Genomic DNA, 11,399 nt, shown 5'->3' with positions numbered 1-11,399 from the left:
GAATTATTCTAACTAGGTGTCTGACTGATGACACAAGATAAGTCTTTTTATGACCTGTAGTGAGCCACACTATTGTACTGCTATAAAAGAGTAATTTACATGTAGACAGTTTATTTCCCAGGAAATGTTCCTGCTGCACAGAGCAGCTCTAGTTATCATAATTACTATAGTCATAATTATTACACATGCAAAGAAAGTTAAAAGTCATATTTTTTTTTAAGTGTCTGAGTTTGCCTTTCATTACAGCAAGTTCTGATGTCTTTCACATTCAAAGAGTTACACCAACATGTGCTGCCATTTCACAGAGAAACACCTACCCCCATTGTTATTTGTAATAGTGACTGCGAAACCAAACAAAAGCTGCAGTCATATCAGACTCCACCCCCTTAATGTAGTGCTTCTCAGGAAAACAAAACTACTGTGGCAGAGGATCCAGACTAGAGACTGATAGACCAGGAACAGTTGAACGGCTAAATTCCCCCAAATCAGATTTCATTTAGAGTTTTCTGCCAAAACACAGTCAACCAAAGGGGAACAAGGAGGATCCTGAGGACTTCGTCCAAAACACAGTCAACCAAAGAGGAACAAGGAGGATCCTGAGGACTTTGTCCGAGGCTGAATAATATTCAAGAAAAATATCCGGACTTCCTGCTTCTGAAAACATGTCTGACAATCCACAAAAGTACCCACAAGTTGTCCTGTGCGACATGTGTACAGAGGAGGACAGGAAACCAGCACGGAAGACCTGCATGAAGTGTGAGATCTCCATGTGCGTCCAGCACCTCCAGGTCCACCTGACCACTCCTGTGTTACTGCAGACTCATCCTCTGACTGAACCCATGACTTTAGGCGGGGCCACTAAATGCCCCCAACATGGCAAACTCCTGGAGTACTACTGCTTGGATGACATGACCTGTGTGTGCGTTTCCTGCGCCATCGAAGACCAGCACCGTCTGCACAACATGAAGACCTTCTCCACGGCCCACAAAGAGCTCATGGAGAGGCTCAACGCAGAGCAGCAGGCCTTACTGGTGAAGACTGATGATGAGAATGGGAGTCTGGAGAAGTGGGAGAAGAGTGAAAAAGAGAAGCTGGCGCGCTCCAGCGTGCGCCTCATTGAGGCTGTGACGAGCCTGCGCGACATTGCCCTGACCAGCGTCCAGAGTTCAGTCTCTGCTCGTATGGTGTCTATCAAAACCAGCAAGACCAGCATGCAAGCAGCGCAGAGCGAGAAAGACACCTTCAGGTTCCTGCAGATGCACTCTCAGGTGCATCAGGATGTGGAGAAGGCCAAGGCTGTGGATCTGAGAAAAGGGTTGGAGCCTGGCAGTGATCGTGACAAACTGGTTCAGGAGATAAGGCAGAATGGTGAAAAGATGGTGAAGCAAGCAGGCCAGTTTTGGGGATCCCTGTTGACTCTGGTTGACCCAGAGAACCACCAGGAGCTCGTTGCAACAGGTTCAGACCTGATTTTTGAACCGCAGGTTTTTGGCCAAGCCATGTCACTGTCTGAAGACAACAGAAAGATTTTCTACAATCAGTGGCTTGGGGAATGCTTTGCCACTCTTCTACTCCGTAGTACTAAGTCAGTTACTAACTTCCAGAGGTGGGTGGTCAGTCTTTCCCAAGACTCTGACTGGACCATTGGTATACGTGACAAGCAGTCCACAAAGAATCTGGACACAAAGAGTGGACATGTATATGCTCTGTGCTGCAAAGGCAACAAGCTCAGCTCTCTCACGACGCCGAAGTACGATGATTGTTCTGATGCATCAAGGCCGCAGGAAATTGCCATGCTCAAACCAAAGAAACAAACCACAGTTTTTTCTGCATTAATCACACATGAGGGCAAAAATGGAGACAAGGCTGTACCACGACCTGAAAAGGTAGAGGTGTTTTGGGACTTTACTGCTTCCTCGCTGTCCTTCTTCAGCAGAATTGGACAGCACCAGAGGGAGGAAATAATCACAATTGAGGTGAGCCTCAACAACTGGGACCTGGTGCCCTTTGTTCAACTGCAAAAGGAAAACAGCCAAAATAGGCCCCAGCAGCAGTGGAGGTGCACATGTGGGAAGGTTCATGACAAAAGGCACTACCCTCACCACACTTCTTGTTCCTGTGGAGCAATTATTGGTGAAAGCTGCATCATAGAGATGCTTTGTGAACTTCAGTAATTGGAGGGACCCTGCTGATCACTGCTAATCAATATACAAGGCGTGAAAGTGGCTACAAAATATCATTATAGTAATAACATCTTTTGCTTTCATTGAATGAGTGTAAATCTTCTTGATTAGTGTTAGTTGCTGTCAAATGAATATATAGCGCATTAGTAATAAGTAATCAGTAATAATATGCTGTGTTGTTTCTAAAATAAACTAAAGTCATGTAACATCTTCAGCTGAATATCTGTTATATACATTATTTTGTTTTGGGAGTGTTTTCTCATGTACATGACAAAGCCACTGTCTTTTATCTGTGGTGTTTCCTATAGTCTGTTTAAGGTGTTTATCTCCATCTGCTGGGGGTGCATGTGTCATTGCTGTGTCACATTTTAGTTTTCTTACAGTGCATGGGGCTCATTTAGTCAGAGTGGTAACAACGAGTTTGTGTCTTATATTATTGTACACACATTGTGAATGATCCAATCAATAATAAAACCAGTAAAATGTCAAGATGTGGAATGTTTTTATTGACTGGTTAAAAACATGAAGTGAAAAAGGTGAATGTAAGTGAATTTTCCCATTTTCACACCGTTGTGACAATAAAGAAATGAAACAATAACAGAGAATATAAGTTTGAAATGGAGAAACGACAGAAACCATCCCCAATACTGATGCTGTGAAACTCCCAAGGCTAACTTCAAGGAATGACCACTTAATTCAAAGGCTACGATGAATCATAAATCCATTTCAATGTGCTCGTCACAAACATAATCCCACACAGACTTTGGTATTGATCAGGAGCAGCAAGAACCAGAGAGGAGAAAAGCTGCATATATGTTTACATTGAATGAACACCTCTGCTATGAATTCAGCACTTCATTATGTACCGTATGTGCTTCAGTACTGCACTCTAACATCCAGTATATGCTGGTCCATATATAAATTCTCCTGAAACCTAATTCACCTGCTGTTTGAAAAAATGCAGATGCTGGAAACAATGTATGGCAGTGTAGTTTCCATATCCACGAGACAAGAACAGCAACTAAACATGATACTGTAGAGTATAGTAAAGTAAAGTATAAATCATTAAAGTGCAAAATGTTATGTGTGATGGAATGATTGGATCTCTAAAAACAGTTAGATTTGCTAATCATAAATATTTAGGTTCTAAATTAAGACATTTGCTATAGTTTTATATGTGGGTGACAAAGGCTCACAATATGATCTCGGCACAGAGCACAGAGACGTGGTCCAGCTGCTGTTTTATAGACAGCATTTGCATAAAAAGAAAAACTAAGGATCTTGCATTGCAATGATGAGACAGCAGACACGCGAAGAGCATCTTACTGTCTGAAGACACACTGACCCGAAGACTTGTATGAAAAAAGTAACACTCGGAGTCTAAAGAACTCAGATTCTACTGAAAAATATTTCTGTTAACGTCAGTGAAGCCAGAACTCAATATACCAAATTTGCACTGAAATTTCAAGATAAAGAACCATAACTTAAAAACTTATTTAGGACACTGAAAGGAATTAAGTATTGATATATGTGTCTGTTCACTTGTGTTTATACAGACAGCATCTGGGAGTCAGGCAGGCAGGCAGCGTTGCAGACTTAGCCTTCCATCGATCGAGCTGGAGATTCAGCTGTCGTTGCCAAAGACAGTGTTGAGCTGTTGGGTGACCCTGATGAAGGTGGTCCTGCGGCTCAGCTCCTTCAGTTTCCCTGCCCCAACATAGGTGCAGGTGGAGCGGACCCCGCCCAGGATGTCTCGTATTGTCACATCCACCGGACCTTTGTAAGTAACTTCCACTGTCTTCCCCTCTGACGCTCTGGAGGCGAAAAAACACCAGGAGATTATCCTCAGAGTAGACGGCCAAAACACCTGCCATGAACAGCGAAATAAGTGTGACTCTGACCTGTACTCAGCCACGCCTCCTGCATGTTTCTTCATCGCCGTGTCCGAGCTCATTCCGTAGAACAGCTTATACTTCTTGCCGTTTTTCTCAACCACCTCACCGCCGCTTTCTGAGTGGCCAGCAAGCATGCCTCCCAGCATCACAAAGTCGGCTCCGGCACCTGAGAGTCACACAGAAAGATCCAAACACATGTTGAGAAGTCTGCTTTGACAGAAAGAATCCTCTCTATGGTCGGAGGAAAATATCCAAACTTGCCAAAAGCCTTTGAGACGTCTCCTGGGCAAGTACATCCACCATCCTGTGTGAAAGAGAAGAGAGGAACACGGGAAACACCACGTTAGGAGTGTGTGTTTGTCACAGTCGTTTCATATTTACATGAGATTAGCAGTGATCTTCTCGTCAAACCCGGTGCAAGAAAGAGAATATGCGTATTTTCCAAAATGTACAACTATTCCATTAACATTAATCAACTATGCAGCAACAACTCTGTTTTGAACTTGTGATTAAATCCCTGGATTGTCACAGAAGAGAGTCGCTCACAGAGATAATGTGGCCACCCAAGCCATGGGCTGCATCTGCACACTCAATCACAGCGCTGAGCTGGGGGTACCCCACCCCTGTCTTTTTGCGGGTGGTGCACACAGAGCCTGTAGAGGAAGACACAGAGGCAGGAGATCGCTATTAAGATTAACAGTCTGCAAACCATGATTTTCAAACAGGAAACTGTATTTGTATGCATTGTTAATGGGGGAAAGTTAATTTAATGTAATATAACATAATAACACTCAATCATGAATCATGAACTGTCTGGACGTTGACGCGTGTTGGGCTGTGATCACCTGGTCCGATGCCTACTTTGATGATGTCGGCGCCAGCTAGGATCAGCTCTTCTACCATCTCTCCTGTCACCACATTTCCTGCCTGAGCAGAACAGAAATAATAACAGAATAATGTTTTATTGATTACTTGTGAAAGAAATGTTAACATGAACATTCATTTTTTTCGGCTCCACATACTGTAGTTTAAAGGTAGAAATCTACTGACCATTATAGTGTGAGTGGGGAACTTCTCCCTGACATCTTTGACAAAGTGAACAAAGTGTTCAGAGTAGCCGTTGGCCACATCCACACAGATGTACTCCAGCTGTGGCACCGCCGCTACGATGGCTGAAATCCTGTCAAAGTCGCTCTCACCGGTCCCTGTGCTGACCGCTACGTTCTGGGGGATAAACAGAGAAAGGAGAGTTATGTTCACAATACCCATTCATAAATTCTCCACAATAAAGGGCTCCATAGTAATTAACACTGTCAGTACCTTCAGGCATTCGGGATGCTTCGCTGCAAAATCCGCCCATTCATCCACCGAGTAATGTTTGTGGATCGTAGTGAAGAGAGTAAACTAGTGAGAGAGACAGTGGACAGTGCAATTATAATAGATGGTCACTAGGGGCAACTGTGAGTTAGTGATAAAGTGAACAAAGTAAATTAATCAATACATGAGCGAGAGAGTTGAAGAGCTTTTTAAATCTAGGAGGTTTATCTTAGGACGGTGTTTAATTCAATTCGACCCTGAATTAAAACAGGAAAAATGAAGCAGTTTATCATCATTATGAGGATAAAAAAAAAAAAAGAAAAAAAAGATGGTACATGTAAGACACCAGCGCATTAGTCCTGGCATCTGGGAACCAGGATCAGAAAGGTTTGGTCACGTCTTGTTTTTAATCTGGTCTTTGGCGAAGGAAAAGAAAGTAGTTCCTGTCCTCATTTATCAGCCTGCTATGTAATATATGGGCTATTAGACATTATACTGTAGCGTTCACTGCTTCAATTAAATCTACGTTCATCTGGTTTTGTTTAGACGTCTTCAGTCACTACTTTAGTCTATGACGCTCTTTCTTAATAATGAATGATTTACACACGTCTCATGTAATGAGTAACCTACCTGGTGCAAAGCCAGGGCCATCTCAAAGGTCCCCACGGTGTCCATGTTTGCAGCGATGATGGGGATCCCTCTGTAGCTGCCCTTGGAGTTCCTGAAAGTGAAGCTCCTCATGAGGTCCACCTAGAAGAGGAAAGAGCAACGACACATTGGTGTGCTTACAGTTTTAGAGATTTGCTCAACGAACTAGGAGACCATCTTTTTTACTACTTTGAAATCTCTTCATGATTCAAGTCTGCAGGTGTTGTTGCAGACCTGGGGGCAGATTTTTACAAATGCAGGTTTATGGTTAAATCTTATTTAGGTCTTACTGTGGATGGGGGGAAAGAATCCACAGCTGCATAGCTACCTCGCTCCTAGACTTGAGTGTGCTCCGCTTTGGACGGAGGAGCACATCCTTGAAGTCCAGCTTGATGTCATTCTCAATGCGAGGCATTTTGGAAGCAGGAAGTACAGGTAGTGTAACAAAACAGATGGAGGCTGAAGCAGTCTGTCCTGCGATGTGAGAGCACGCACACACACACACACACACACACACACACACACACACACACACACACACATATGGTCATCAAAGCGGTTGACTACAAACTACAAATGGTTTAAGGTCAGAGAGGAACCCGTTAAAACCAGAAAGGCGCTCAAACACATGTCACAATTAGCCAGGACTGTAATGACTATTATGTAGAACTGTAATAAAGCTGTCTTTAGCTAGCTAGCTAGCTACTGGAACCGCTATTGCTAAAGCTATTCACACTGAACCACACGGCAAAAATCAGATCAGTGTTGCCTTTTTAGCCCCGACGCCAAAATTCAAGGTGGCAAAAAGTGTCACGATTGAATCCACTTGATTAGCATTGCAAATCTTTTAGCCTGATAATAGCCACTAATTAGTAAAGTTATAACTTATAAAATGTAGAATTTACCTTTATGAAAGCGTGGCTGAGTTTGTCTGTGCTGCTGTTTCTCTAATTTCGCCTGTGTGCGCGGGAAGCTTTGCGGGAGCGGACACCAACTGACAGCCGACTTGTAGTTTTTAAAGGGCTTTAGCGAGTAGGTCGTACGCAGGAAAAAACTACAAATGCTAGACTCGCTTTACGCCAAGTTGCGCTAATGTCGTAAAGGTCGTTTCGGGTATTTGAGAAACACATTTCGGTGTGCTTTCGTTGGAGCGATACTTGGGCGAGTGTGAGAATATTTTGAGGGCAAATTCTGTGTGTTTGTTGACGGTAAATGAAGCAAAAGTTAAGGCCGAAATCAAGTTGAAGCGGAACTGTTGACACACAGTCGAGGAGGCGGTGGGAATCTCTGAGAAACACCGGAAATAACAGCAATATCGAGTTTCCTCACCAAAACACCATCGTATCGTTATTTTATTTCAAACCATAGCTTCGGTGGACATACGATTACACTACAGTGTGGTTGATAAAACAAGTTAACAAAGATGCTGATTAAAGTGAAGGTAAGTTAAAGCAAACATGATTAATAGCACAACAGTCATTTAAACAACTGCTATGACTGAAACACAGAGAGGTGCCCAGTCTCATTATTTGCTCAGTAATAACTGTTTGTTTTCTTAACCACAGACACTCACAGGTAAAGAGATAGAAATCGACATAGAGCCCACAGATAAGGTATGTCATTATCTCTTATTTCCTCATTTGTGCTGATAATCATTAAGTGTGTGTGTGTTTCACCAAAATGTTTTGCATTGATTTCCAGGTGGAGCGGATTAAAGAGAGGGTGGAGGAGAAAGAAGGGATTCCTCCGCAACAGCAGAGGTTGATCTACAGTGGGAAACAGATGTAAGATCAAGATGCCTTTACCTTTCTTTAGCCTTAATATTTAGGGTTGTTCTTATTGTAGACAGATCCCTAAAACTAACAAGTGTTGAGTTAATCCCATGTACTCTGCACAGTCCTGGTGCTGTAAATTACAGTCAAGTGCACCAACTGCAAGTTAATCTGCCGCTGTGAATAGTCCTGAGTAAACGTGTTATTTACTGTGATAATGATTTTACAAACTACAGCATTCAGCATTTAAAATAGAGACAGGGCCTGGAAGTCAAAAAGGATTCAACTCAACATGAAATTTTATTGCGCCTAGGGGGAAATTTGCATTGCAGACAAATGAAAAAGAGAGTACACACAGGCATTAAACACCTGGAATGAAAAAAACAACAACTTTTAACATGTTATAAGAATATATAAAACAAATGCTAAAACAAAACGCACAAGCTCAGACAATATACATCAAATAACAATGCAACATAACATCATCACCTACCAGTTTTATATGGAAAAATACAGAACAGCCACTTTTCTGGCTGTCATTGTAACAAACAAGCATTTTAATTCAGAGATTTCTTTTATCTGATGTCTACTACCATGCTTCCTCTTTGTTGTCATGTCCAGGAACGATGAGAAGACAGCTGCAGACTACAAAATCCAGGGTGGCTCTGTTCTCCATCTAGTCCTTGCTCTGCGAGGAGGACAGGCGCTCCGCTCACCCACATACTCCAAGCCCGCTTTGTAGCTGTCGTTTGGAAACATGCCTTAGCTTCTGCAATGCCTACAGTAAGTGGAGACACGTGGGCACTGGCTGCAGAGTCACTTGGTGGCATTTGTAGGCAACACAGAGCCATTGGTAGAAAGTGTTAGATCAGGTTCTACTTGTGGCAGCCACTTCCCCACAGCCAAAAATGTGTTGGCTCCACTTCCCCCACTGCAACATTGCCCTGGCGAGACACTCCACATGTTAAAGCAGCCCAAGCAGAAAAGGCAAAGTTACTTTCAGAATTAAACAACACGTTGGCTGAGGATTTACAGCCCAGGGCTATTTTGGCTGCTCCAGAAAATTTCTCTGCCTCTTTCTACTGCTCTGCATGTACGCACAGAGGTTATCTTTGTTCTGCTGACGAGAAAGCAGAAATGATCTTAAAGATGCATCAGGGAAACACATCCTTGGATTACAGTCTTTGCCTTCAGAGTGCGACAAAAACTGAGCTTTACTTTTTCGGCTTCATCCATGTTTTATTCTATTCTGTACAAATTTCCCCAACTCACTTAGTAGGATTATTTTAGGCTACTGGGTGTATCAACATATCAGACGCTACTTTCTCTCGTGTAGCACCCATGTAGCTCAGTTAGATTTGTGAAAGGCAGATGAGAAGATTGATGCTGCTCTCATATTTGTCCAATAAAATGAAGCTACAGCTGGTTAGCTTAGCTCAGCTTAACTTATCTTAGGAGCCCAGCTGGATTCAAACAACACTTACTGCCGACGTATATCTCATTTGTTAGTCTGAACATAAACCATAGTTTAAAACGGCCCAGGATTATGTGCTGGACTGTTTCTTGACTCTGAGCAGTTTCCAGAGTAATCACTGGAGACCCCGTCAGTGGTCCCAGGCAAGAAACGGTGCAGTACGTTACCTCTTACCAAACGCTGAAATGTGGTCTTTATATTTACCTAATCAAGATATAATGTGTTAGAGAGCTTTAGAGGTTCTGTTAGGTGGAATCTGAGTCTGGCTAGCTGTTTTCTCATTTTCCTGTTTTAATGGTAAGCTAAGCTAACCGGCTGCTGGCAGCTTTGCATGTAACGAACAGAGAAAAGTAAGAAAGTGGTATCGATCTTCTCATTTAATTCTCTGCCTGAAAGCAAATAAACCTATTCCCCAAAATGACAAATTGTTCCTATAAGGGGAAATCAATTAAAGTCCTAAAATCCTAAATCATGTACCAGAGTTTGCTTTATGTTTTTATTTGATTTCATATGACTTTAATTTGATTATTTGCTGTTTTTGTGCCGATTTGCACATTTTACTGTTAAGACGACAAGGAGCGTGCCATCTATCGTCTTGTCTGACAATGGCTTCAGTTTACATGAATGTTGTGTTGAGTTTTTTTTTAAACTTTTGAGATTGCCGTGTCAGCGCCCACATAGCCCCCCTGAGTGTGTACAGGATGAACCTCTGCTGTGGATTAGTTTGTCACTAGAATAAACTTGTGTTCATGCTGAAAATGCCTCAATTTTTTCATTCTGGTTTTTGTATTTAAACTGTCAAAACAGCTGCACACAGGAGACGTGAAAAGTCACTTATGTGTATTTTTTTTTATTCTTGTCACGCACTCACCATCAATATGTACATTTACATTTTTAACACAAAAATAGACTTGAGAGACACATCAGAATGGCTCTCAGTGTGGTAGGTAGACTGCAAAATTAAATTAGAGATCAACGTGTACAAAAAATGATTTAGAAATAACATTCTTGTCAGGCAGAGTATTGTCGTGCGATAATGTATTGCTCAGAAAAGAATTGATAATCATTTTACAACATAGAAAACTTAATATTTCCACCTAATTCAAGGCCCGTTTTGGTGTTAATTAAAGCAGGAAGTGTAGGCAGTAAGAAAGTAAGATGAGAGTTAGTACTCTTAAACTTTCTTTAGATTTCAAGCAGTAAACAAGCATTTATAACACTGATCTCGTAAAGTTCTGCACAGTTTACATGACTGTATCATAAAGATGCAGCATTTGATTTCTGAGGTGAAAACATTCAGGCCTCATTTATGTACAGTGAGGATCTTTCAGAGAAATCTTTAGAAAGTTGACATAAAAAAAAAAAAAAAAATGAGAAAAATGTCTTTAGAGTTTAGTCACATTGTTTGAAATCATCACACGACGGAATAGAGATAAAGACAGGCAGCTTACATATATTACGTATAAATGAGGCCCTGAATTACAAATTCAAACATTAGTCAGTGGTTTTTATTTTCTAATAGACAATGTACAGACTGTCATGACGTGTGTATACTGTAAAACACACAACTGTACAGGCACAAAAACACAATCATTGTACCTGTTCAGACATCCAAGACACCCTGTTCCCCTTACAGTTTCACAAGGGAAACCTTTACAATACTGGCCCAACTTCAATGATGCGCTATTACAAAGTTAGAATTATCCATGCATGTCTGTCTCTCTTTTGGGATTGCTTTTAAGACTGAGACTCCTGAGCAAATAAATCTCTAAAAGCACCAGTTCAGACATTTAGCAAAGAGGCAATCAGACAGATGTGTTGAGTTTTCATGGTTTGGAGGTTTTAGGCAGTGTTTGTAAGGAGAAGGCAGCGGGGATGCCCTGAGACACTAACAGAGAATAGAAAGACAGGAGTGTTGTTATAATAACATAGAGATACATAACTATTACCAGACATTAACACAGAATGGGTTCACTCGGGGGGGGGGGGCATGTTCAGTTTTTTGCTGTACTAATATTGCACTAAAACTCTTCTAGTGAATTGTATGAATCAAAAAAGAAAAGTTTTTTATGCAAAGTTCTCATTTCTACACCCTAAATAAAGCTCAAAC

The 11,399-nt window shown here is 41.7% G+C and overlaps 3 protein-coding genes across 3 annotated transcripts; 2 read left to right on the top strand and 1 right to left on the bottom strand.

The window, feature by feature from the left end:
- Positions 1 to 560: 560 nt before the first annotated feature.
- Positions 561 to 2,600, top strand: LOC139222634 (tripartite motif-containing protein 16). Its single transcript, XM_070854463.1, has one exon. The coding sequence runs from the start codon at positions 663 to 665 to the stop codon at positions 2,172 to 2,174; it is 1,512 nt and encodes a 503-aa protein (XP_070710564.1). The 5' UTR covers positions 561 to 662; the 3' UTR covers positions 2,175 to 2,600.
- Positions 2,601 to 2,668: 68 nt separating this feature from the next.
- On the bottom strand, positions 2,669 to 7,015 carry gmpr2 (guanosine monophosphate reductase 2). Its single transcript, XM_070854464.1, has 10 exons — positions 6,949 to 7,015; positions 6,372 to 6,512; positions 6,026 to 6,145; positions 5,399 to 5,482; positions 5,129 to 5,302; positions 4,924 to 5,005; positions 4,625 to 4,731; positions 4,340 to 4,382; positions 4,085 to 4,244; positions 2,669 to 3,997 (listed from the first exon to the last, which is right to left on the bottom strand). The coding sequence occupies exons 2-10, from the start codon at positions 6,456 to 6,458 to the stop codon at positions 3,808 to 3,810; spliced, it is 1,047 nt and encodes a 348-aa protein (XP_070710565.1). The 5' UTR covers positions 6,459 to 6,512; positions 6,949 to 7,015; the 3' UTR covers positions 2,669 to 3,807.
- A 311-nt stretch (positions 7,016 to 7,326) lies between these two features.
- On the top strand, positions 7,327 to 10,048 carry nedd8 (NEDD8 ubiquitin like modifier). Its single transcript, XM_070854467.1, has 4 exons — positions 7,327 to 7,484; positions 7,609 to 7,656; positions 7,745 to 7,827; positions 8,437 to 10,048. Exons 1-4 carry the CDS (start codon positions 7,467 to 7,469, stop codon positions 8,555 to 8,557), a joined length of 270 nt encoding a protein of 89 aa, XP_070710568.1. The 5' UTR covers positions 7,327 to 7,466; the 3' UTR covers positions 8,558 to 10,048.
- Positions 10,049 to 11,399: the final 1,351 nt, after the last annotated feature.

Source organism: Pempheris klunzingeri, chromosome 23 (assembly GCF_042242105.1).
Source record: "Pempheris klunzingeri isolate RE-2024b chromosome 23, fPemKlu1.hap1, whole genome shotgun sequence".
Classification (NCBI taxonomy): domain Eukaryota; kingdom Metazoa; phylum Chordata; class Actinopteri; order Acropomatiformes; family Pempheridae; genus Pempheris; species Pempheris klunzingeri.
Note: the sequence above shows the minus strand (reverse complement) of the source record. Positions and strands in the feature narration are given on the sequence as shown.